The 27,965-nt window shown below is 35.8% G+C and overlaps 1 protein-coding gene across 10 annotated transcripts in view; it reads left to right on the plus strand.

Moving 5' to 3' along the window:
• Positions 1-27,965, plus strand: part of Kmt2c (lysine methyltransferase 2C) — a 216,371-nt gene that overhangs the window by 73,796 nt on the left and 114,610 nt on the right. For all 10 annotated transcript variants that reach the window (XM_051203215.1, XM_051203205.1, XM_051203208.1 and 7 more), the window contains exons 4-7: positions 4,608-4,805; positions 8,162-8,310; positions 9,249-9,358; positions 26,779-26,941. In XM_051203215.1, the coding sequence (XP_051059172.1) occupies positions 4,608-4,805; positions 8,162-8,310; positions 9,249-9,358; positions 26,779-26,941 (620 nt within the window). The remainder of the gene's footprint in view (positions 1-4,607; positions 4,806-8,161; positions 8,311-9,248; positions 9,359-26,778; positions 26,942-27,965) is intronic.

The raw sequence follows: 27,965 nt of genomic DNA on the forward strand, positions 1-27,965 counted from the left end.
TGGCTCCCAAAGTCTGTGTACTAGGGATTAATACTGGTTCCACTGTCAGAGGCCCCATAGACTGCCCTGGCCTCCCAACTGACACCCATGTTCAGGAGGCCTGATTCAGTCCTCTGCTGGTTCCCCAGCTGTCAGACTGGGGTCCATTAGCTCCCACTTGCTCAGGTCAGCTGTTTCTGTGGGTTTCCCCAGCATGGTCTTGACCCCTTTGCTCATCCCCGCTCGCCCTCTACAATTGGATTCCAGGAGTTTCTCTGATTTTTTTTTTTTTTTTTTTTTTTCTTTCCTTCAGCCCCTTTCTCATCTCTATATAGTATAGGGCTACTGATTGTTTTGAGTTAATCTTGTATCCTGCCACTTTGCTGAAGGTGTTTATCAACTGTAGGAGTTCCCTGGTAGAGTTTTTTGTGGTCACTTATGTAAACTATCATATCATCTGCAAATAGTGAAAGTTTGAATTCTTCCTTTCCAATTTGTATCCCCTTGATCTCCTTTTGTTGTCTTATTCTAGCCAGAACTTCAAGTACAATATTGAAGAGATATGGAGTGGACAATTCTCTCCTGATTTTAGAGGAATTGCATTGAGTTTTTCTCCATTTAGTTTGATGTTGGTTGTTGGCTTGCTGTATATTGATTATATTATGATTAGGTATGTTCGTTTTATCCCTTATCTCTTCCAGACTTTTATCATGAGTGTGTGTCGGATTTTGTCAAAGTCCTTTTCGTCATCTAATGAGATGATTATTTGGTTTTTCTTTTTCAGGTTGTTTATATGGTGGATTACATTGATAGATGTTGAACCATCCCAGCATTGGTGGTTATTGTGCATGATTTTTCTGATCTGTTCTTGGATTTGATTTGCCAGTGTTTTATTGAGTATTTTTGCATCTTTTTGCATCAATGTCCATGAGTGAGTTTGGTCTGTAGTTATTTTTCTTTCCTTCCTTTCTTTCTTTCTTTCTTTCTTTCTTTCTTTCTTTCTTTCTTTCTTCCTTTCTTTATTTCTAGTTCTTTTTCTTAATTGTGGTTTGGGTACCATGGTAATTTTAGCCTTGTGAAAAGAGTTTAGCAAAGACCCTTCTGCTTCTTCAAATTGTTCCACAGATTTGAGGAATATTGGTTTTAGCTCTTCTTTGAATTTCTGGTAGAATTCTGCACTGAAACCATCAGGCCCTGTTTTTTTTTTTTTTTTTTTTTTTTTTTTTTTTTTTTTTTTTTTGGGGGGGGGGAGACTTTTGATGACTGCTTATATTTTATTAGGGGTTATAGGTCTATTTAAACTGCTTATCTGTTCTTGATTTACTTTTGGTAAGTGAGATCTACCCACAAATTGTTCATTCACTTCAAATTTTCCAGTTTTGTGGAGTAATATTTTCAAAATAGAAGATTAGTACTTTTACAAATTTAAGATCTCATAATGAAGTTTTTAATTAATTTGAATTGAATTTTGTATGTAGTATGAGATAGGTTTTATTTCTCTTCAGTTTTCCTAACACTAATCATGTAAGAGTGCCCATTTCCTCATTGTGTACTCTTTACATTTCTGACAAAGATAGATTGATAATGAATGTGTCGATTTATTTCTCAGATTCCTACCTTGTTCCACTGGTGATACATAGTATTATAATTGATTTGTAATGTACTTTGAAATTGGAGGATGTGATGACTTTAGCTTTGTTCTCTTCCTTGTTATCTTGCTTCATGGTCCAGGATGTAGCCCATGCCAGCATGTAATTTGTAATCCTCCAGCTGCAGCTTTCTGAGTGCTAGGATTACAGGCATGTGTACTAAGTTGCTTTTTAGGTTTGTTCTTTATGATTAAGATTCTTAAGTGTTCGATTAAATTTACATGCAACTATTTATTTATTACCTGTTGTGACTGGGATTATTTTCTAGTTTTTCAAATAGGTCATTATTAGCATACAGAAACACTACTTTTTTAAAATATATTTTGTGTGCTGTAACATGACTATTTTTCACTTCTAACAGATTTTAGGTGGAGCTTTCAGAGTTTTGAATATAGATATTAGTTTGTTATTAGCAAATAAAAGTAATTTTACCTTTTAAGATGCTTTTGTTTATTTTGTCATGTTTGGTTAGCTTAGCATTTCTGCTGTTATATTAATAATAAGCGATAGTAAGCATTCATTATTTTATTATCTGTTTATATAGTTACTTCTTTTTTTCCATTCTGGGAAACATTTTTTTTTTCCCCTCTTCACTTTGCCAGCTTTGCTGTCCCAGAGATTAATTTGCTTATCTATTTACAACCCCTGCCTCCGCTTGTTGTCCCTATGTAGTTCTGGCTGGCCTGAAACTCTCTCGGTGGACCAGGCAGGCTTTGAACTCAGAGATCTACCTGCCTTTGCCTCCCAAGTTCTGGGATTAAAGAGTTGCACCATGTCTGCATGGAATCAGCAGTATTTGTATGGAATTTAGGTTCTGATTTGTTTGTTTTGATCTTTATTTCATCAACTTCTATTATATTATTTTCTAAGCTGTTTTAAGCACTTTTTAAAATTTATTTTGTGTATGTGAGTGTTTTGGCTGCATGTATGTATCCCATGTGTCTGCCTATGGATGGTTGTGAGTTACTTACGGTGTGAGTACTGGTAACTAAACTTAAGTTCTCTGCACTGGCGACAAGTGCTCTTAACCACAAAACCATTTCCCCAGCACCTAATCTTGTTTTAATGTTCTGTCAATGTCTTTATTTATATCCATTCAGCCTCTTTTGTAGAAAACTTAAATCATCAGTATCTAAACTTTTGATTTCTATAAGTTTATTGCTTTTCTTTTTTAACTATAGGATTGCTATTTGTATGATAGTGATCATTTCTAATACATTGGGATTTTTAGTCTGATATATTATTACTTTTGCAACAATTTCTTTTATCATTAAAAAGTATATGTGTGGCCAGATATGGTGGAACACACCTTTAATCCTAGGATCAGGAGGAAGAGTATACATAGTGAGTTCAGGCCAGTCATGGTTACATAGTGAGACCCTCTCCTTCATACACAATAGTTTTTATGTGTGTTACATGCATCTATGTATACATATTTATTGTAAGAAAAAATATTATAAGGAAGTATTCCTTTTTATTAACTGCAAGTTATTTTATTGTTATTAGTTTCTCTTTAAATTTAATAGGTAAATTTTCAGAATAGTGCTTTTACTGAAAATTTGAACTGATAGTGCAGAATGTTTTTATTTTCTACATTCTTGCTTGTCTCCAGTAGTTTAGTATTGTACAGTAGTGTGGTGTTTGCAATTAATATATCAGTAATTTTACATTTCTTTTTAAACTAAGCTCTTAGTTCACATTATTGCTCATTCTTGTTGAGATATGGTTTATTGGTCTACATATAGATAATGTCATGTTCGTGCTATAACAAGATCAGAGAAACTAGCCTCTCAGTCTTTTTCAAGCTTTGGAGCCTGTCCTGGAACTCACTCTGTAGACCCCGCTGGACTTGAACTCACAGAGATCCATCTGCTTCTGTCCCTGGAGTGCTAGGATTAAAGGCATGTGCCACCAGCACCCAGCTAGCCTTTTAGTCTTAAAGTCTTTATTTTCTTCCTGTTTATTCAGCTACTCTCCCAAATCCTCCAATATATTAACAAATCAGAAACCTCCATTTCCCCCCCCCCCCATCATCTGTACTATGTTGTGGTACATAGAAAGGATGTTTATGACAACCAAATAAACATTGTTAGCATAAGCTTTACAGAGCCCAAATATGTGGTTGTTAGATTCAATACTCAGATTTGGGGGGGGGCGGGGGAAGTGGTGAGACAGGGTTTCTCTGAAGCTTTGGAGCCTGTCTTGGAACTCTGTAAACCTAGCACATAATTCTGTAATCCCAGTGTTCCTATGGGAGATAGCAATAGGAACATCTCCGGAAGCTGGGTTACAGTTAACTTGGTATACATATTAGGACCAATGCAAGAAACTCTATTTCAAACAAGGTCAAACACAAGAAGGATACCTTAGATTGTCCTCTGGCTTCTACATGCATCATATGACATGCTCATGCCACTGTTCACTCATGAGAATGCACATGTATGTTTGCACAACTGGACCCACAAAGATCTTTGTAAAAGTCATGCTGCGTTTATGGGTAGTTCAGTGCTAGAATAGTTGTGTGTCATGTGTATAAAAGCTCTGGATTTGATTTTCAGTACTACTGTAATAATAAATAGATGATTAAAACCATCCCAAAGGGGCTAGGGAAGGTGCCTCAGTGGTTAAAATCCATTGCTGCTGACCCTGCTTCAGTTTCTGATACCTGAGTTGGGTGGTTTTATAGATGCTTGTAACTCGAGCTCCCGGAGATGTTGCACCTTTCTGATATCCACAGGAACCTGCATAAACATTTCAGATCTATAATGTGAATAAAAAATTAATCTCAAAAGAAATAATATTATAAAAAGAATTGCAAATATAAACTTGCTATTTATTTCAGTTTTTTCTCATGTTATAATCACAACATAGATTATGGAAAATATAGCCAAAAACTTAGTATAATATGTAACTAAGGTAATTGCATAAAGATCATTGCATAAAGCTACCTTTCATTTTTTTTTTTTTTTTTTAAACCAGTGAACAACTCTGCGCTTTTTGTTATTGTGGGGAGAAAAGTTCCTTAGGACAAGGAGACTTGAAACAATTCAGAGTGACACCTGGACTTATTTTACCTTGGAGAGATCAACCTTGTAACCAGGATATTGATGACAGCAGCAGTGGGGCCTGTGAGAAAATACAGAACTCAGCTCCACAAAAGCAAAGAGGAAAAAGAAAGTAAGCAATTTTGAATTTGAATTGTTGATAGGGAAAAATGACCACTATTTTATTTACTTTGGATTTGATCAATTTACAAATTAATTTAGCTTGAGAGACTGGAGAGATGTCTGAGCAGTTAAGAGCAGTTGCTCCTTTTGCAGAGGACCAGAGTTTGGTTCTCTATATTTAGTTCGAATGGTTCATTGCGCGCGTCTTTCTCTCCCCCACCCCCTAAACATTGTTAGGGTCAGGTAATGGCTCAGTGGTTAAGAGATCCTACCATTAACATAAATACAGAGCACCCAGTTTCTATTACCATGTGGTGGCTCACCACTTCAGTTCAAGGTGATCCAATGCCCTCTTTTGAGTTGTACAGTTTCTCATATACTTGTGTGCATATGTACACTCAGGCATGCACACAATAAACAAATACTTAAAAAACTAATTTAGCTTGGAATGCTAACCAACTCTGTACTTTGAGGGTGACAATATAATTTTCTAAAGTCTCTCTAGCCTTTATGAAAATTTGTGTTAAAGTATTGTTGTGCTATACTCATCATTTAGAATTGGCTCCATTACTTAAAGACTCAAAGTAGGTAGAGAAAAAGTAACAAAGATTTATTTCCATAAAGAATTTCAAGGTAGAATGAATTAAAGAAAGAAGCATTTCAAGCTAGATTTTACTTTTGCTCTCAACTGAATTCTTACATGTTAATAAGATATACCAAAAGTACAGCAAGCTTATAATCTATCTGTGGTTAGCAAATCATTGGAGTAGGTCACACTATATCTTGTGTTTCTGTGTTCTGTCTTGAATAATGGCAATTATATCCTTTTGTGGGCAATGGGATTATGCATTGTTTACTTATTTTATAAGTGTTTTCCCATTAATTTTTAATGGAAAAATTTATGAGATTGGATAATTTTATAAAAATGGATGTAGCTTAATGAAAGTTGTATGTAATTAGCACTTACTAAGTATATTAAGTAATGATAAAATGTTCATTAGTGTATACTGAGAATTTTGGCATTCTTGTAAGGATAAGGTTGTTTAATTTAGCTCAGTAATGATTTTAAATATTTACAAAATGTATGTTACTAATGAAATATAAATAGCTAATTTTGATTTTTTTCAAAAATTTATTTATTATGTATACAGTGTTGTGTCTGCATGTATGCCTGCAGACAAGAAGAGGGCATCATATTTCATTATGGATGGTTGCATATGGTTGCTGGTAACCAAACTCAGGACATCTGGAAGAGCAGCTAGTGCTCGTAACTGCTAAGCCATTTCTCCAGCCCCAACAACTTTTTTTTTTTTTTTTTTGGAGATAGGATTTCTCTGTAGCCTGTCTTTGGAATTCACTCTGTAGACCATGCTGGCTTTGAACTCACAGAGATTCGCCTGTCTCTGCCTCCCTAGTACCTGGATTAAAAGTGTGCACTACCACCTCCCAGCTAACTTTGATTTTTTTAATTTAATTTATTATTTTGGTGGCAGGGTCTCACTGTGTAACGCAGGCTTGTCTGGAACTCTGTTTCCACCAGGCTGGCCTCAAACTCAGAGAGATCCATCTGCCTATGTTTCCAAGTGCTGGGATTAAATATGTGGGTCTCTGCTCCTAGCCTATTTGATAAAAGTAGTTTTTAGCATGGTCATTTTTAATTTAATTAAGAAATTTTTTGAGTATTTCAATTGTCTCCTCATTTATAATTTTGTTATTATTTTTAATTATGTGTTTGTATGTCTCAGCCTGGAGAGCAGAGGTTAGGTTTTCTGGTAAGTTATAGACAGTTTGAGCTGTCTGGTGTGTGTGCTGGGAACTGAATTCATGTCATCTGCAAGAATAGTATGTGCTCTTACAGAGCTGCTAAGCTGTCTCTCCAGCCTGCAACTAGCGTGTCTTGATCTATTTCCTGAACTGGACTGCTGTCATACTTAGAGTTGGCATTGACATCTGATAATGTTTATGTGTATATGAAATCGCTTTTACACTTGAATGCTAAATTAGACCAAATTTTTGGCTAGGAACTGATTAGTAGGAGACTAGTTAGTTACCCCTCTCCCCCAATCATCTTACTTATAATTTTTGGTTTTTCAAGACAAGGTTTCTCTGTGTAAAACAGCCCTGGCCATCCTGGAACTCACTTTGTAGACTAGGCTGGCCTCAAACTCAAAGAGATCTTCCTGCCTCTGCCTCCCACTGCGTAGCTTTTTGTTTTGTTTTAATTATACACTTCTATTTCCATTAATGTAATGTTAGCCTTTCTTTCTCCCAATAACATTAATAGTAATGAGGAGTGCATTTGTATAAATGGAGATAGGAAAGAATTTGTTATTACTGGTAGACATTTATAAAATAAGAATTTAAAGGTCAACATAGCCTTTTGAACCTTTTAATGTATTTATAATACTAAGCTAAAATTACCAGTTATTTTAAATATATCTAACAATTAAATGTACTTATTGAAGTATGCTATTCTTTCTTCTTCAAGTAATTCCAGGTATAAAAAGTTTAGTATCTTGGTTGTTATGCTGATTTTCTCTTAACAAGACTCCTGGTAAATATGCAATATACAGAACATCAGTGAGTTAGGACCTAATACCAATAAGTAATAGCTCACAAAATTTCATGAGCTTAAACATTAGATTATTAGGGGGGAATTTTAGTGGTTATTATCTTATTTTCTATATTTAGTGTTGAACTAAGAATTTTCCTTATTTACCAAATGCTCTAAGTAATAGCTAAAGTATTAAACCTTGCCAGGCCATGAGTCTTTCATGTTATAAAACACTTAACACTCTTCTTTACTTTGTCTCCTACCCTGTCTTTCTTATTCCCCATGCCTTTAGAGTCTATTTTGCTTTTAATTTGTGAGGTACAGTCTTGAGATTACTTCAGCATCATGCAACAGACCAATTGTTGATATCATGGGGATCATCAGAAAGTTAAAGCTCATGTGCACTTCCTTTCCCTCCCTTTTACATTCATAGGCTTTCATTTTCCCTGGGTAAGAGTCTGTTTGCACATAAAGTTATCTTCTAGCTTTGTGTTAAGATAATGTCTGTTAAATGTTTTATGAGTAAGGCTGGGGGAAAAAAAAACCCAAAAAACTGTATTTTTAAAAGCATGGTTCTGGATAGAATTTGTTTTTTCTAAAATATTAAGGAATGGAAAAAAGTGAATTTATAACTGTAATTGTCATAGTTCCTATGCTTGGGATTGATTTTCTTCACCCACTTTAATATTGTTAATAATAAGAACAGATGAATTTTTGAAATTTTGACATATTTTGTATTCACTGTTATAAAATGAAGTGATTTTTCTTTTCAGTTATCTTTTCACAGATTTTTATCTTCATTTTCTTTTCAGAGAACGATCTCCCCAGAAGAATGTAGTTTCTTATGTAAATGTAAGCACCCAAACATCTTCTGAGGATCAGGCTGGCAAATTATGGGATGAACTCAGTCTGGTTGGCCTTCCTGATGCCATTGATGTTCAAGCCTTATTTGATTCCACAGGTAAGGGGCGGGGGGAAGGTGTCTCTCTGCTGTAGCAGTTTCCACTTGTTTCTAGAAGTATTTGGTGCTTATTCACTAGTAAATTCTAGCAATAGTATTATATTATGAAATAGTGTCAATTAAATTGGCTTGATTAGGCATTGGATTGTCATAGATATTTGACAGTTGAAAGAGAAAACTTAGGAAACTGTTTAGGTTAGACCTTTTGTCAGTGGAAGAAAGTGCAAGTTTTGCCTGAAGTGGTTTTTTCTTACGGTAATAGTATGGTCATTTACAGGATATGGTGAAGTTCAGCTGATGGTTGATGGTAGGCCAAATGCTGTGCAATGCATAATTTAAGCAAACAGGTGTTTTTACATGAATTGAGAGGAATAGAAGTGTAGACTCTCTTAATTTTTCATGGCCCCTTGTCATCAGCTTCATATTGAATAATTCTTTTCATTTATATAAAGAATCTAAATAGAACAGTGTTTAAATAAGATGACTCAGTGAATTTTGGTTTTGGAATTTATTCAATAATTCCTGACATCAGAATCACCTGAAAGGTTTGTTAAACTGTAGCAGAAGACATACTGATATAGTAGATCTCAATTATGCCCTGCATTACTGATTTTTTTTTTTTTTCCCCCTGAAAGGTTCTTAAATAGGTACTTTGACTTCCAAGTTGCAGTCTGGGCCAATTTGAGAAAGACTACTTTAATAGAATTGCATAAAGATACATTGTATATTTATACATTTGTTTAGTTTTTGAGGTAATTGTTATTCAATAGTCTTCATTAACCTGGAACTCACATAACTATATAGCTGCACTGGCCTTGAATGGATCCTTCTACATCAGATTCCCAAGTACTGAGGTTACAGCCATGTGCTACCACATCCAAGTTGTAGCAATATCTTCAGTGTTTATTAATTTGTTCATTTTTTTTTTTCTTTTTAAGGCACTTGCTGGGCTCATCATCGATGTGTGGAGTGGTCACTGGGAATATGCCAAATGGAAGAACCATTGTCAGTGAACGTGGACAAAGCTGTTGTCTCAGGGAGCACAGAAGTGAGTGGAAGAAACAAATCTTTAAACCACAGTTTTTTGTTTGTTATGGTTTTATTTTTGAGAACTTAATATATAATGGAGGTTGATCCTGAATGTCTTGATCCTGTGCCTTTTCTTCTTCAGTATCTGTGTGGTACTGTGGATAGAATCCAGGGCTTCATAAATCCTTAACCCTGTCCTTCAATCTTCTAACATTTATCCAAAGATAAAATTTCATTTGGAAGAGTTATTAAATGTGTACTATAATAGAAAACCCCCCAAACTAAAATTGATAATTACACCAAGGGTAGTTTGTATAAGATTATTTTTCAGTTAAAATAAAGCTTTAATACTTCATTGTAGAAATGGGAATTGGAAATTACATTTATGTGCCCATGCAACTGCTTATCTATCTATCGACTTTCTCTAGGTAGCCTTGACTGGAACTCACTATGTACACTAATATAGTCTTGAACGCAGAGTTCCCCTGCCTGTGCCTCCAAGTGTTAGGATTAAAGAGGTGTGCCTCTATGTCTAGCTTCCTCCAGTGACATCCATCCATCCATGCATCCATCCACCTATCAATCATTTACCTACAGGTTTTTTGAGACAGCTCTGGTTAACTTTGTAGAGATCTGCCTGCCTGTGCCTCCTGAATGGTGGGATTAGAGGTTTGTCCCATCAGTGCCTGGCACATGTAGTGACTTTTAAAGACCAAACTATTTGATAAAGCTTTAAAATACGACCCTGACTTTATTCCATAGTAAATATGAAAGAACTACAAAGCTTTCCCTATTGTTTTGGCATGCTTTTAAATGATCACAAGAATAAATGTAACCAGTTACCTTCTATTTGTGAAGGCAGCAAATTCTGAGGTGACCCTTCTTGTCATCTATAAATTTCTTTTGCTTTTGGGTGAATAAATGTGAAAAGAGCATGGAAGCTAGAAATTTGACTATGGAGAGTATATGTGCTTTATATAATAAGTAAGGTTTTCAGAAGTATAGTTGAGGAAAAGACTTATTATACCAGTTGCTTTACTCAGATTGTAAAAAGAATTGTTCATTTAAGAATGGTCTGGTGATACAGACTTGTAGTTTCATTACTTAGGAAGCTAAGGTAGAAAGACTGCAAATTCAGGCTCAATTGTTTCAGAGTGATCAGGTAATCAACTTAGTGTGATCCTATCTCAGAATTAATTGGGAAAAGGGGACTGGGTTTATAGTTCAATTGCAAAATGCTTACGTAGTATGTGAAAGGCCCTGCTTTGCACCCCTAGTATCTTTTAACACTCCCATTCCCTCAAGCCAGAGTGTTTATTTTGCTAAAATATATCCTATATTTATTTGTATACATCATCAGAGTTTGAATAGTTTAATGAATACATCGCTTAGTGTGAACATACTTGGATAGCCAGATTATGACAGTGATGGGTAAGTGAGCACTAGTTGTTTTCCTGCCAGCCTGGGCCCACAGCCGCACCAGCCCCAAATAACACACAGAGTTGCTGTATTAGATATAAAGCTGTTAGCCTGTTACTATTGTTTCTTATTGGATACCTCTGTCTTAATATTAACCCATTTCTATTAATCTAGGTATTTCCATGTGGTCTTATCTTAACGGAGTGAGGATCGGGACCTACATTTTGAATCTCTATCCTACCTCTTCCCGGATCCTCCTTGTCTCCTATAGTCCCACCTATCTTGCTTTCCTATTGGCCAGAAGTGCTTTATTCATCAACCAATAAGAGAAACATATTTACAGAATGGCATCTCCCATTCTTATCTCTTTTGTTAATACTTTAGTTTTGGTTTACTTCGTGAAAGAATTTATTTCATTAAAGAATTAGAAGGAAAGCAATGAAAAAAGGCTGAAATGACCTTTGTTATTGTGTTAGAACCATAGGCGTCAATAAAACTCATAGCAATATTTTTGTTTTATTACCTTTACTCATTTATTTAGTGTGTGCATGAATGGTTAGAGGAAAACTTGTAGGAATCATTTCTTTCCTTCTGTATATCTCAGGGATAGAACTCAGGTCATAAGGCTTGACAACAAGCACCTAAACCTGCTGAACCACCTCACCAGCCCTCATAATGTTTGTAATGACAATGTATACATATGCATAAGTATGTATGCAGTAAAAAGATTCCTTTTTTCCCCCCTCCTTTTTCAAAGTTGCTTTGCCCTCTGTTATTTGGACAGAACGTATACATGTATGGCTATTGATTAATATTATGAGTGGCATTTTGAGTTCAATGTTACCCTGAGGATGGGGTAAGAGGGTTCATAGTTATCTCTGTGTTAGTGCTTAGTGTTTGGCCAAACAGGATACAAAATTTACATAATACTTTTGTGGTGTGGTGGGGTCATCGGGGAGCCATTGCCAGCAATGCCAAACCTTTACCTCTCTGATTGATTCAGTCATTCAAAACAGTAGTGTCAAGGTCTTATTGCTGTTTGTATTGTTCTATGAAATGTTTCATGGATAGAATACAGTGTTGAATTATTTTAAATTATAGTGGGATATAAGTACTATAGGGATTATACAAAGGATCTTTGTAACTTTGCATAGTAAAGATAATGTCCCGGATACTTTGTAAATATCAAAAAAAGTTTTTTAAATTCTGAAACAGGCTTTATACGAATCTGTTATCTCCCAATTTCTTTTCAAAAAAACATTTTTATGTTGTGTACGTGTGTGTCTGTGTGAATTTGTATGTGTGTGTGTATGTGTTCATGTCCACTAACAGGTGTGTGGTAGAGCCCAGAGGATTAAACTCAAGGCTTAGTTCAAATGCTTTTACTGCTTAGCCAGCAGCTTGTTCATCCCATTCCTGATCAAGGCTTTTATATGGGAACGTCAAGGATAGCAAATTAACAGCTTCTTTCTAAATTCTGTACCTTGGCTTATTAGCTACTGGTATTCACATTTTAAAATATTTAAAGAAAATGAAGAGATGGGTAATATTTCTTTGCTTTTGTTTTGGTTTTTGGTTTTGTTTTGCTTTCCTTCTTCTCTTTGTTTGTTTGTTTGTTTTTTCGAGACAGGATTTTTCTGTGTAGCTTTGGCAGCATCCTGGAACTTGTAGACCAGGCTGGTCTGGAACTCACAGAGATCTGCCTGCCTCTGCCTCCCAAATGCTAGGCTTAAAGGCTTGTACCACCAATACCCAGCTGGGTAATATTTCATAATAGGAAATTCAAATATTAGAGTATAAAAACAAAAATTTGAGTGGAGGTAAGTAACAGTCATACCAACTTTTATGGCATGTGGATTGTATGCTGCACTGCAGTGGAGTTGTTGCTACAGGAATCACAGGCATTATGAATTCTTGTTCAGCGTATTGTTAATTACAGTTGCAATTTCCCAATTTTTGGTTGTCTTGACCTTATAAAACAAAACAAAATAAAAAACAAGACCTAATGTATGACAGTCAGGTTATAAAAAGAAAAACAAAAAGAAAAATGTAGTGTTTGTATGGCGTTATGGAATGTTTTGTTTATGTATTTATTATTCCTTTATCAAATCTTGTTGGAACGAACACATTTTACTTACTATGCTGATGCAGAGAACTGTGTGCATTTATTATTATTATTATTAAAGAATATTATGTATCCCAGATTGGCTTTGAACTTGGTATGTATATATAGAAATGATTTTGAATTTCTGATTCTCCTGCTGCCACCTAGAGTGCTAATACTAAAGGTGGTGCTTAGCACATGCCTGGCTTATGCAGTGCTAGACATCTAACCCAGGACCTGTCATTCTGGGCAGCACTCTTAACACTTGAGCTTCTATACTGCCAACACTGAGTCCTTCCTTATGATATATATGTATTTTATAATTTAATTGTTAGTTTTGTTTTTGTTTTTTGTTTTTTGAGACTGGGTTTCTCTGTATGGCTTTGGAGCTTGTGCTGGAACCAACTGTGTAGATCAGGCTGGCCTTGAACACACAGAGATCTGCCTGCCTCTGCCTTATGAGTCCGGCTGAGTGCTCCTTTACTTTACTTAAACAGTTTCAACAAATTTTTGATGGTACATTTAGCTTTTCCTGCTTACAATCACGCCATTTACAAGCATAGATAAGTTGTGTTCTTCCTTCTCAGTTTCTTTCTCTTATTGAATTGTTCTTCTTCAGATTTTGATCATATTAAATAGGCATCCTTTTCTCGAGACAGGGTTTCTCTGTGTAATAGCTTTGGCTGTCCGGGACCTCTCATCGATTCACCTGCCTCTGCTTCCTCCTGAGCACTGGGATTGAAGGCTTGCACCACTGTCTAACAGACATCTTTTTCTTGTTTCAGTTTGTAGAGGAAATGGTTTTCTGCTCTTCTCCATCTAGTATGGCATTGACTGATTTTCATATATAGGGTGTGTGTGTGTGTGTGTGTGTGTGTGTGTGTGTGTATGTATGTATAAGTATATGTATATGTATGTACATGTCTTAGTTTTTTGAGACAGGGGTTCTCTGTGTAGTTTGTAGACCAAGCTGACCTCAAACTCAGATCTGTCTGTCCTTTATTTCCGAGCATTGGGTTTAAATGCATGTGCCATTGCCCAGCTTGCCTTTTTTTTTTTTTTTTAAAGACAGGCTTTTTCTCTGTCCTGGAAGCTCTGAGACTAGGCTGGCCTTGAACTCTGCCTCTGCCTCCCAAGTGCTGGCATTAAAGGTGTTCCTTCACCATAATCATCAAAGAGAGGCATATTCCCTCTTCTTTAGAATAAGTGGCTCTAAAGTTTGTAGTTTAAATTATGTCTTTAAGAGGTACCCACTGTTTTATTTAGTTTTAGGTATATTTTTTATTTACTTATCCTTTGTGTGTTTTTTTTTTAACTTTTTCTTTTTTTGGGGGGTTTTGTTTTTGTTTTTTCTTGTTCTTGTTTCTCTGTCTCATTATCTCTGATTCATTATCAGGTTGCTTATTTAAGATAGCTCTCTGTCCACCTCACTTGGTTTCTGCTTCTCGCATGTGTGTGTGTTTGTTTGTGTGAGTATTTATTATTGCAAACCTCCCTCGTAATACTTCCTTTTCTGTCTCCATCAAGTTTTTTTTTTTTTTTTTTTCCCCCAAGCAGTTTAATTTTCTGTTTAATGTCTTCCATTGCTCATGGGTAGTTTATAACCATTATTTATTTCTAATTACTTGTGTGTTTTCATGATCCTTTCTGATGATTTCTTATTTCTTGGTTATATTCTATTGTTGCTTAAGAAAGATACATGATATAGGTGTAAATTTTTTTTTTTTTGTAAGTTGAGATTGATCCTAGAGTATACTGTGTTTATTTCACTAGTAAATACTGGCCTTTCTCTCGTTCTCTCTCTCTTTCTTCTTTCTCTCCTCTCTCTTTTCTCTCTCTTCTCTCTCTCTGCTTCTCTCTCTCTCTCTCTCTCTCATATGTAGTATGAGTGTGTTCCTGTATGTTAATGTAGTATTTATGTATGTATATAGTTTACCTCTCCCTGGACCCAGTGAGCACAGATTCTGCTGATCTAGCTAGTCAGGCTGCTCTCAGTGAATCCTTTGTTATCATCTCTTGGGCTCTGGAATTACAGGCTGGTTTCTAAGGCTGTTTGTTCAGCTTTCATGTGGACCTGAGGATCCAAACTGTGGCACAGCCAGTACTTTAACTATGAGAGACTTTTTACCCTCTGTTTCTTCTATACAGTGTTTGATATAAAATCTTTATATGAGGCAATTAAATTTTAACCCCAGGTTTATCTTTGCCTCATACTTCCTTTTTATTTTATGTGATTCTTTGCTAGTAGAAAAAAGGTTCTTAATTAGTACACATTTATTGGAGATCTATCTATCTATCTATCTATCTATCTATCTATCTATCTATCTATCTATCTATCTATCTAATTCATTTGGCCAGTTTAAGGCTTTTGACTGATGAACTTACTATTTTTCCATTCATGGTTATTGGTTAGTGTGGGATTCCTTTGGTGCTTATGGATTTTGTGTTGTTTATTCTTTTCTGCCTTTCAGTAGTTTGGTAGTTTCCTTGTATGGAAGTAGATTTTCTTTTCTTTCATGTGTTTCATTTAGTGAGTTTTATATAGTGTGTGTTTTACAATGGTATCAACTTTATTTCTTCTTCTCTTCCTCCTGCTTCTGCTCCTTGCTGCCTTGCTGCCTCCTTCCTGCCTTCCTGTCACTAAATTTTATTGACTTGTTTATGTTGAACCATCCTTGTATTCTTGGAATGAAACCAACATGATTATGGTATATGGTTCTCCCCTTTACACAGCTTCCCCTTCAACTCTCTCACCCTGGGACTGTGGTTGTTTGCCTTCACTTTCTGGATTTGTTCTTTGTTGCTAGGTCCCCAGATTAGCTCAGCGTCACACAATAAATAGCATACTGATACTTGAAGAACAAGAAAACCGACCTTCTTTTGTGTTCCACAGTGCTGGAGAAATCAGTCTCACCAACCTCTTCTGCTGCCATTTTACTCTAGAAGTTCCTATATGTATGTCTTTCTGAAGATTGCAGGGTTTCATCTCTTACTTACTTCAGTAACCAGATTTTAGAGCTTTGTTCATTTTCTTCTGCTGGAATTTTTATAATATGAACATTGGTTCAATAAACATCAGACCTATGAGTCATAATCTTTGTTTATTCCCTACTTGCTTTTTCTTTTTTCCATTTCCATCCTTTTCCCTTACTTCCATCCTCAACACACTTGTTCAGAATTTTGGGCATTCTTTCTTTTCAGAGGTTTATTCTTTTGTGGCTATTCACTGATTGTATTTTTGTTTCACAATTTCAGCATTTCTTTTGTTCCTTCTAGTTCCACTAGTTTTGTAAATTTCCCTTCTCATTCTGCTATATTTATGTATCTTCTTCCCCCCGCCCCCTCAAATCTCATGAGTTTCATGGTTGTTTTGAGTCCTTCTTCAGGCTTCATAAATTTCCTCCCCATGGGCATCTGTTGCGGGATAATTAATGTGTTTCTTTGGAAGTATCATAGTGTATTTCTTGCATGTCTTTTTCTTTTTCAGTTGCTTTGCTAGAGTATTCTTTGTTCTGTTTCTTGTGATCCTTCCTTGATGTCTGCACGTCTACCATTTGTAGACGTTGTAATAGCTGTTGCTCCCATTTTAAGGCACAGCTTTTACAGTAAAATACTTTTTTGTTTTTGTATTTTTTTTGGTGGGGGGAAGGTTAGATGAGATTTAGTGTGCTAGTTGAGGTTCTTTGGTTAAAGATGAGTTCAAAACGATTAACCCCCTTTTATTCTTACGTAAGTAATCAATGTTAGTGCCTCAGTAGACTGCAGTGCTCATGAAGGTAATTGTAAGAGTAATTAGTAGGTATGGGCTGGCACACGAATTTCTTCTCAGGTCCTGTTGAATCTAGTTACAGTAGTATTGGCATGAGCCCAAACTCAAGAGATACTTGGATCTGTGGTGCCAGAATTGTCATGATTCTGAATTAATAAAATGTAGAGTATATTGTCCACAATAATTGTAGTTCTACTGTGGGTTGCTACAATGTCTTTCCCTGGCTACAAGTCATACTTGGATATATGGTGCTTGTAGCTGTGGTCCTGGAGCTAGAACTGTCCTCAGGTGCAGTGTGGGATAGATCATAGGCTTAGTTATTGCTTGAGATTACTGATAATTCTGGTTCTGGACCTAGAGTTCAATTGATGGAATGGTTCTTCATTCTTATGAGTGTGTGTGATGCCTGACACCTATGTTTCTGTTTCCTTTCCTTTCTTTTTTTTTTTTTTTGGTTTTTCTCAAGGCAGGGTTTGTCAGTGGTTTTGGAAGCTGTCCTAAACTAGCTCTTGTAGACCAGGTTGGCCTTGAACTCACAGAGATCCACCTACCTCTGCCTCCTGAATTTTGGGATTAAAGGCATGCACCACCACCCCAGCTGCAACCATTTCTTATGCTGTCTAACCCAAATGGGTTCTTTTCTAGGTCCCAAGGGACAGTGGTAGTTAATGGAATATTTATAGCTGGAAGTTCCAAGGCAATGGCCCAGAAAGGAAACCTTTGTCTAGTCTCTCAGACAAAGCACAAGTGGTATGGTAGTTTACAGTTCCGGTACTGACTGGTCCTGAAGCTGAAAGACTCTCATAGGACCTCTACTGAATGGGATATACATAAAGGCTCAACAGATAGTGGCTGGCATATATACATATGTATGTATGTATGTATGTATGTATGTATGTATGTAGCCTTTTTAAAATGCATATTGAATTCTGGAGTCAGAAGAAGGTCCGATGTGAGTTGTCTTTTTTGAACTGGCAAAGTACTTCAACAAGGAAAGGAACTTGCTACTCAAGTTTGGCAACCCAGTTTGACTCTCAGAACCCATATAATGTGGAAGGAGAGAACTAATTTTACAAAGTTGTCCTCTGACATGTGCTTCATGGCTTGTTCGCTCTCACATTAACACAAACACAAATACAGGAAACACTGTATGAAGGGTTTTGCCCAATTGCTTGCAATAATAATGTTGATTAAACCCTGAATTGTTGGCCAAATGTTTGCCTCCCTTCAATTATGAACTTTGATAAAGTGTCATTATTTTAGTTTGAATTGTGTTTATTTTTATAACCCATAAACTTTGTTGTTATATTCTTTGGGATTTAGAATTAAATTATGGTTATATAGTGACATTTGATTTTTTTCTGAGATGGGTTTTATCATACAAAAGGATGATAATTTTTTTCTACATAATCAGATTTATTGATGTTTCTATTTATGGATGTATTAGTTACTGTTCTATTGCTGTAAGAGATAACCACCACCAAAACAACTTATAAAACTTTTGTTTGGGGATCTTGCTTATAATTTTAGAGGGTGAATCCATGACCATGGCAGGGAGCAAGTCAACTGGCGTGCAGGCATGGTGCTGGAGCAGTAGCGGAGAGTTTACATCCTGATACAAAGGAGTGAAACTGGGCCTGATGTGGTCTTTTGAAACCTAACTGGGACCACATTCAAAAGTATGAGCCTATGGGAACTATTCTTATTCAAACCACCATAGTAGGTGTATTAAGTGGTATACCTGTTAGAGGGTTATTTATTTGAAAACTGATTCTCTCTCTCTCTCTCTCTCTCTCTCTCTCTCTCTCTCTCTCTCTCTCTCTCTCTCTCTCTCTCTCACACACACACACACACATTTTTTCTCAGCTAGAGAACTTAGTATTTCTATGACTTAGTAGGTAGAGGGTATACTTTGTGGTCTTAGAATATATGTTTCTCCTATATTATCTATGAAAACCTACCAAATAATTTTCCTAGTTTTTGTTTTGTTTTTCTTATACTTTAGGCTGCCCTTATAGTAATGGGATTGATAATGTTGAATTTTTGATATTCCTGCCTCCACCTCTGGAGTGATGATTTGCAAATGTGTGCACTGTTCATATTTAATGTGGCGTTACTAAGGATGGGTCTTAGGGTTTTGTGCACAAATGGCAAATACTAATTGAGCTACATCCCTAACTCTTAGCTAATTTATTTCTAAGTTGTAACTCATGGTGTGAGTAAAACTTTGTGTAATATAAGTAAAAATGTAAAAATCCTAAAAAATTTAACCCCAATTTGATAAAAATTAAAACAAGGAGGGCTTTGAAGTGTTTTTGTTATTTATTATTGTATAATAAATTAGCATAAACCTAAGGTCGTTATGTAATATCTGATTATTTAGGCCAGACGTCTTCACAGTCACCTCAAGTATCTCAAGGCAAAATCAAGAATTGGATATGCCTGACCTGGTGTGATGGTGTACATTTTTGATCCTAACACTCAGGAAGCAGAAGTAGGTGGATTTCTGTGACCAAGTTAGCCTGGTCTATGGAGTGAGTTCTAGGACAGCCAGGACTATATATAGAGATCTCAGAAAGGGGGGAAAAAATGTAGGTCAGTGGATGAATCCTCTTTTTGGTCCATTCAGTGTGAGATTAAGCATGTATTGATTCATCTTTGGCTTGTGCTGCTCTCAGCTCATTGGCTTTGTTTACATTGGCTTCTTTTTCCTTCAGATATTACAACAATGTACAAAATTTCTTTGATGGATTTTATTCATTCATTTATTCTTTTAAAAGAGAGGGGTTCTCTGTGTAGCCCGGAGTATCCTAGAAGTCACTGTATAGACCAGGTTGTCATGGAACTTACAGATCTACCTTCCTTTTACTTCTCAGTGCAGGCATCAAAGGTCTGTTCCATAATGCCTGGCATTGACACCTGCTTTTTATTTGTTAAAAACTCTATCTTTAGAAGGTGATTGGATTGGGACACTCTATCTTAATTAGCTCAGAATATGTTCATTGATGGCCTTTATCATGTCTGCAAAAAGTTTCTTTGTTGTGCAATTTCACATCATAATTTATCATATTCAAAGTATCTGGATTAGGGAAATCTTGGGTTTGCTGGTAATGAAGCGAACTTGACAATGCTACCAGAGATTCCATGTTGAGGAATTTGGAAGTCATTAGTATATCAAGGATCCTTCTGACAGTAGTGTTGATGAGAATGGGTCAGAAAGGGAAAATGCTGGCAGGACAAGAATCCCACTCTTACTGTTTTCCATTTTGATTTCATGATGTTACTTAACTCTTTTATTTTTATAACTTCTTTGTTTCATTTTATATGTATAGTGTTTTACTGTCATGTATATCTGCACCACATGATGCAGTACCTAAGGAGTTCAGTAGAAAGCATTGAATACTCTGGAAGCTGTGTTAAAGTCAGTTGTGAGCTTCCATGTGGATATTGGGAGTTGAACTTGGAATCTCTGTAAGAGCAGACAAGCCAGATCTCTTAGACACAGAGCCATCTCTCTAGTTCCTCTACCCTCACCCACCACCTTTAGACAGTGTACAAACTAGAGTGATCACCACCATTGACATAATTCTCACTTTATACCAGCTCATAAAGAAAATGGTTAGATAGGTTGGCTTTCATTTGAAGTATTTCAGTTTCAGTTTATAAGGGAAGTGCTAGGCTTTTAGCATTTTCTAAACCTAGTATGTTTTCTTTCTTAGAGAACAAATCTCAGGCATAAAGTTTTACTTGCTTTGTCTGCTTGTCTTCTACCTATTGAGGCACAGTTTTTCTGTTGTGTAGCCCTAGTTGTCCTTGAACTCACTTTGCAGACTCTCCTGCCTGTGTCTGAGTGCTGAGTTTAAAGATATATGCCATCACTGCCCTGCACATCTTTAATGTTAAGATTTAGTTTCTGTTTAGTTTTTCTCTTCAGAATTAGGGTTTTGGAATTTCTATTTTCAAACTTTATGCTACATTTCAAAGATGTTGAACATCTATCATTGCAGTTTTTAAGTTGAGAGAGGGAGATTGAGAGATTGAGAAATTGAGAATACGCATGTGTGAGGGGACACAAGGCAACTTGTAGGAGTTGGTTTGCTCCTTCCACCATGTGGGTTCCAGAAACTGAACTCAGGACATAAGACATGATGGCAAACACTCTTGCCTGAAAAGCCATCTTACCAGCCCTTTGATTGGGGTGGGGGAGGGGAAAACCCACTGTTATGTTAAAGAAGATTTTTAAAAAAAAAGTTTTCAATAGATGTATTTTGGAGCTTATCTTTACATTTTGAGTTTCTACTTTTTGTTGTAGGTCAGATGACACATTTGTTTTTTTATTAAATTTGGCCTAGAAAAATATATGCTCTTTTGTATATTTGGTTATTATGTTCATATGTGTAATGAATACTTTTTAGGTACATCTGGAGTATACTGTGTTTGTGTGTTGATTCAAATTTGATTGTTATTTAAGTTCTTTATTTCCATTCCATTCCATTCTTTTGGTTTTTTTCATTAATTTAAAGTCTCATTTTATTCACATATTTCTAATTAGGTTTCTTTTTTTGTGTGCTAAAGGTATTTGTTAAATTCATACACCTTAAACATTTTTATTTTACATTTGTATAAAGAGTTATGCTAATGTCCACTATTATCTTTTACCTATACTGACTTTTAGTTTGAACTCTATTTTTATATTATCAGTGTAGTTACACCTGCAGTTTTAAATAGCATTTATCAGTGATCACATCCCAGCTGTTTTCTGTCTTGAATTGTAGCTGCCAGCATGCCTAACATTCATGCTTGCATTCTCGAGTGCAGACTTCCATGTGTATACACACACACACACACACACACACACACACACACACACACACACACCACTTGCATTACAGACACACAAAATGTTAAAAATATGTTTGCATAAAACTTTATAAAATATATAGTTTTGGAAAGGTTACTGCTTTTTAATAGTGAAGGTAATTTGTTTATATCATGTGTGAGCGTGAATGTTAGTTCAATAGACATTAGAAATATTTAATTCCAAATAATTTTTAAAGTGTCATACTGGGGATTAGACTAGGGCTTTAAGATGCTAAACAAATAGTGTACCATTGAACTGCATTCCAAGTCTTCAGGTAACGTTTTACAGATACTTGTTTTCTCCTTTTCATCTAGTATTTCTATTGCTTGATATTGTTGGAAATTATCTTTTATCTGTGTGTCTTCTCTAAAATTTCCACTTGTCCTTGCTATCTTAAAATTTTGCTGTTCATCAACGTGAGCTCTTTTAGTCTGAAGCTGAACAGTTGTGACAGACATTAAGCCTGGGAAATTTTGTACGACTGCAAAGACCTGTGAAAATGACATGAAGACTATGTTTTAGGTCTCTTGTCTGCTAATTGGGAACTATGCTTAAGTATTAATTCTTATTTATGTATTATAAAATTTAAACTAGAATAATTATGACCTATGTTTCTTTCCCTAGTGTTCTTGTTGAACATTTTTTGACCTTCTATGTACAAATTTCCATGTAATTGTCTTTAGTTTTTCTCTCCTCACCCTCTCTTGCTCATTCTCTCATAGCCTGGGCTTGAACCTCAAAATTGTGATCTTCCTGCTTCAGCTGGTATTAGCAACCAATTTCCTCATTCCATAAGTTTACCCATAGGTACTGAACAGAGGTCTTTTTTTCAGCTAGGCAATATTGTATCACCCAGCTATATCCTTAGTATCTATCTGTGTTCTTTGTTATTATATTGTGGAAGAATACTAGTGACTAATAGAGATGATTGAAGATTTAAAGTATTTTAGGGGGCTAGAAAGGTGACTCAGTGGATAAGCCCAGAGTTCAGATCTCTAGAATTGAAATAAAAGCTGGGAGGTATAATACCCTCCTATAATAATATCAGCACTCCAGGGGCAAAAGCAGCTAGCTAGACTAACTGGAATTAGGAAGCTCTTTGTTCAGAGAGTTTCAGTCTCATGAAATAAAGTAGAATGATCAAGGAAAATGTCCAGATTCAACTGCAGACCCCATTTTCTCTGTCAACATATATTATATGCCACATACACAGGAAGCCCCCCCTACATATTCACGGGAATATAGAAGTGTTAGTGATAATTAATATTTGTCAGAACATTTAGCCTAAAAATATTTTTATAGTTGACATATAGTACTTACTTGATAATTAAACACATTTTGGGATGTTTCTGAATTTCTTGTTCATGACATAGCCCCAATTTTTTTTTTTTTTTTTTTTTTTTAATTTTAAACTTAGTTTAAAAGTATGGGCTTGTTTATGGATATGTGCTGTCATGCTTGGGTATGGTTTATGAGTGCTGGCAGTAGAGAAATTGCATGTGAAAATTCATTCTTTGATATTTTCTGTAGTTTTACATTTTCATTCAATGTCAGATGTTCTGTATTAAGTATGTAATTCTAGCAGAAGGACTTTAAAGGTTCACTTTTGTGCAGTTCCAGGGTTCTTTTTTTCTTGATGCTTTTATAATGTAAATTAGTGTACTAGGTACATTCTAATACTTTTCATATTAGAATATCTAATGTCAGGTAAGGTTTCTTTGTCAAAGATATAAATAAAAGAACATATTGGTGCCTCTAAAATGACATAGACATTATGAAAAGGATCAATTTAAAATACATTTTCCATTAAACTTACACTAATGAGACTCATATTTATTTGGGAAAATTATTTTTATGCATAAGTTTCTACACAGCTTGCCATATGGTATCAAAATAAGGGCTCATAGATTTTTACCAATTTGTCAGAAAATATTTTTTATATCAGTTATTTTTTTTTCTTGCAAATTGATTATACTTTCTTATCTTATTGGTTGTGAGCCTAGGCTTTAATGGCTGGCTATCTCTCCAGCCCTGATTGTACTTTCTTTGATAAACATTATCTTGGTCTTTCTGTGGCACATTTAGATGAGCGGCTTCTCATGGATAATCCTGGGTTATTAATAAAGTTTTATTATACAAATGTTCATTTAAGAACAATTGGTTATATACTTTTTATCACTAAAGAGAAATGGGACTTTCTTTTTTGTTTTCTTTCACAAAATTATGCTAAGAATAAAAATAGAAATGCAATTTGTATAGCAAGTGTGTTTTTAATCATTACATGAAATTAAAGTGTGGCAAGTATTTTGGAGTTGAATTCAAATTGTGTAGGAGACAGTGTAAGAGTCCTGCTTTCTTACAGTATTTACAGTAGTGGATTGATGATATTGAGAAAATGTCCAATGATATATAGAAAAATGCTAAAAATAGTATGTGTTGCATACAATAATATTTTAAGAGTTCACTTTCCTCTGTTAAATGAGGGTTTAGTTGTTTTAGGGAGGCTTTTTAATTAGCCATATTTAGCAACACTGTTTACTAAAATGAAGTCTGGTATATAAGTATAAACATGTGTTCATTAGCCCTTTCAAAGCATTTGGTGTGTGTGTTGTGTGTGTGTCTGTGTGTCTGTCTGTGTATCTGTGTATCTGTGTCTTTTCCTTTTTTCTTTCTTGGGACAAGGTCAGTCTATGTATATTCCTAGCTGTCCTGAAACTATGTAGACCAGGCTTGCCTTTAAGTCTCAGAGACCCATCTGCTTCTACTTTCCAAATGCTGGGATTAAAGCTATGTGCCACCACACCAGGCAGAATTATTAGCTTTATATATAGAGGGAATGATGTTTGGTGTCTTCACTCCAAGATCTTGGATTGGCATGAAAAGAAAAATAGTTACGTAAAGACATAAATGCTGAAATAGAGGTGTGTGTCAGGCAGACAGCTTTCTGCTTTAATAATCTATGTAATAGGAGCTGAAAATTCCTCACAGTGGAAATAGAACAAGTAAAATATGAGATAATTTGGGTGACTTCTTATTAATTTACTTTTGCTTTGTCTTTTTACCACTTAGAAGAGATTGAAATGGAAAGGAAAATAAATGTAGAATTAAGTGCCGTAGTTTAGTTTGTAGAGTTGTTATTATCATCATCATCATCATTATTATTATTATTATTATTATTATTATTATTATTGTCATCATTATCACTACTACCTCCCCACGCCCATCAAGGTTTCTGACACAATCTTATATATATTTCAAGTTGTTTTTTGTTTCCTATATTCTTGCCTCATCTCTTTGGTTGTTAGCTTATAGATGTGCACCACTATACCTTGCTATGAATTTTTTATTTGTACTCTAGTCATATATGGGGTCTCTTACTGAAGAACCAGCAACGAAAAAATATCTTCAATATTTTGTGATTTACTAGTTTATTTCACACACAGACATACAGACACCAGACACACAGATACATAGGCTGTCTGGAACTTGCTAAGTAGACTAGGCTGGTCTGGAACTCATTTGCGTTTGCCCTCCTGATTGTTGGGATTTAAAGCTTGCCAACATTTCTTTTTTAAAAAGAATTCTAAAAAGTTGTATCTTTTGGTAGAATTGAAAAATTGATATTTTAGTAAACCTGGTTTTTCCCTTTTTATAAAGATGTATTTATTTTTTATGTGTATGAATGTTTTGCCTGAATGCATTTATGTAACTGGTGCTACCAGGTGTGTGCTGAGAATTGTACCTTTGTTCATTCTGAGATCAACAAGTACTCTTAACCACTGAGCCTTTTCTCCAAAATTTTCTCCTATACCTACATATTATACACAAGGTCTTTTGTAGCCTGGCAAACCCTGTACCAACTGAAGTACAACCTTTGTTCCTAAACCTGCTTTAAAAATTCTACTACCAATGTAACAACAGCAACAAAAACCATTTTAGCTTAATGTTTTTGACAAGGTAAAGTGAAATACTAACTTTCTAATGAATTGGTAGAATATGAATGAACTGGGTCTGAGATAACTGGCATTTATTTATTTATTTTTTATTTTTACATATTGATCCCAGTTCCTTCTCCCTCCCTCCCATTCCCCCACTGACCCCCCTCCCTTCCCATTCCCTACCTACTCCTGAAGGAAGGTGAGGCCTTCAGGAAGGATCACCAAAATCTGTCAAGTCATTTGAGGTAGGGACCTGGCCTTCCTTCCCTCATGTCTCCAGGCTAAGGGAATATCCCTCCATGGGGAATGTGCTCCCAAAGTCCTTTTGTGCACTAAGGATACATCCTGGTTCCATTGCCCAGGCCTTCCTATACCCAAACCAGGGGGTCTGTGTTGGTTCTATGCTGGTTTCCCACCTATTAGTCTGGGGGTCCATGAGCTCCCCCTTTCAGGTCAGCTTCTCTGGCTTTCTGTAGCCTGGTCTTGACCCCTTTTCTTATCACTCCTCCCTCTCTGCAACTGGATTCCAGGAGTTTGGGTCAGTGTTTAGCTGTGGGTGTCTGTTTCTGTTTCCATCAGCTACTAGATGAAGGCTCTAGGTTGACATATAAGGTAGTTACCAATCTCATTATCAGGGAAGAGCATTTAGGGTAGCTTCTCCAGTATTGCTCAGTTTGTTAGTTGGGGTCATCCTTGTAGGTCTCTGGACATTTCCCTAGTGCCTGTTTTCTCTTCAAACCTATAAAGGCTCCCTCTATTATTGTATCTCTTTTCTTGCTCTCCTCTAGTTCCCCAACTCAATCTTCCTGCTCCTTCATGGTCTCCTCTCCACTCCTCCCCCTCTCTTTCTCCTAACAACCTCTCCACTCACTGTGCCAACCCCCCCTTCCAATATGCTGTGGAGATCTTGTTCCTTTCCCCTTTTGTGGGGACCTTGTATGTCTCATTGTATCCCAGCTTCACTGGCAGTGTGAACTGCAGGCTGGTGATCCTTTGTCTAAAATCCATATATGAGTGAGTACATACCATGTTCCTTTTTTTGTGACTGGGTTATCTTACTTAGGGTGGTTTCTTCTAGTTCCATCCATTTGCCTATAGATTTCAAGATTCTCCAAAATTGCTGTACAGGTTTGCACTCCCACCAGCAGTGGAGGAGTGTTCCCCTTCTCCATAGCCTCTTCAGCATAAACTGTCATTTCCGATTTTAGTCATTCTGAGAGGCATTTTAAACTGGTCCTTTAAAAAATAGATCCCAATTGTTCTAATATTAAGTTACAGAACTTTCATTTTTCCTTCCTACCCTCTTCAAAGTTTTGTAAAGTGATTTCTCTCCTTTTTATCTTTCCAGCGATGTGCATTTTGTAAACATCTTGGAGCCACTATCAAATGCTGTGAAGAGAAATGTACCCAGATGTACCATTACCCATGTGCTGCAGGGGCAGGCACCTTTCAGGACTTCAGTCACTTCTTCCTTCTTTGTCCAGAACACATTGACCAAGCTCCTGAAAGATGTAAGTGTACTACCCATGCAGCTGTAAATTCACCTAGGTATTTACTTAAAATATTACATGTCAATTTGGAGAGTTACTTTACTTGTATTAAAAGTTAATAATATAAAATTCTCAAGAATAAATAAATTAGTATTTAAAAGATGATATATAATCTTAATGGTCTGAGAAATCTTTGCTGTTGGGTGTTGTGTCATGTGTCCCCTGGCATCTTCATTCCCCGCCCTTGTTCTCACTCTGTAGGTTTGACTATCTCCTGAAATTCATAGGAGATCTACCTCTCTCTGCCTTCTGAATGCTGGAATTAAAGGCATGTGCCACAATACCCAGCTTACTGTAGGTTTTGAGGGGAAATCTATAATCAGTAATTGTATTAGTATTAATTTCAAAAACGTTTTCTCTGAAATTCCAAGTTTTTATATTTTAAATTCGTGTGTTTAAAACGTTTTAAGCAACTATAGAAATCATACTGAGTATACAGTTTAACATGTTTTAAAGAGCAATTCATTTACATGTTCAATAGTATTCAGTGTCTTTTATAGAAGAATACTGCCAGTGGGAGAATATAAAGTTGATTCTTTCCAGTGTTGGTCAGGCTATCACCTTTAGGAGCATCCCACACTTCTTGACATGTTGTTTGTGATTTCTGGAGACTTGTTGATAGTGGGGACAGGCATCTCTTTAGTGCTGTTTCACAAACCATCCCTCTTGCTTATCTTTAAGCTGCTGCGGTGCTTTTTGGTTTCTTTTTCCATTATTATTATTATTATTATTATAATTGTAATAAAATATTTGAGCTTTAATGCACATATAGCATTATAATTCTCTTCTATATGTATATAACTGATAAATATATACATACATACATTTCATTTTGTATTTATAGTTTTAATTATATTGTGTATATGTGTGTACATGCATATTACAAGTGGGAGTCAGAGGACTACTTTGTGGAATCAGAGTTTTTTTTTCCCTTTCAACTTTAGATGGGCTTCAGGGATTAAACTTCTGTCACTAGGCAGCAAAT

This window comes from Phodopus roborovskii, unplaced genomic scaffold, assembly GCF_943737965.1.
Source record: "Phodopus roborovskii unplaced genomic scaffold, PHOROB, whole genome shotgun sequence".
Classification (NCBI taxonomy): Eukaryota; Metazoa; Chordata; class Mammalia; order Rodentia; family Cricetidae; genus Phodopus; species Phodopus roborovskii.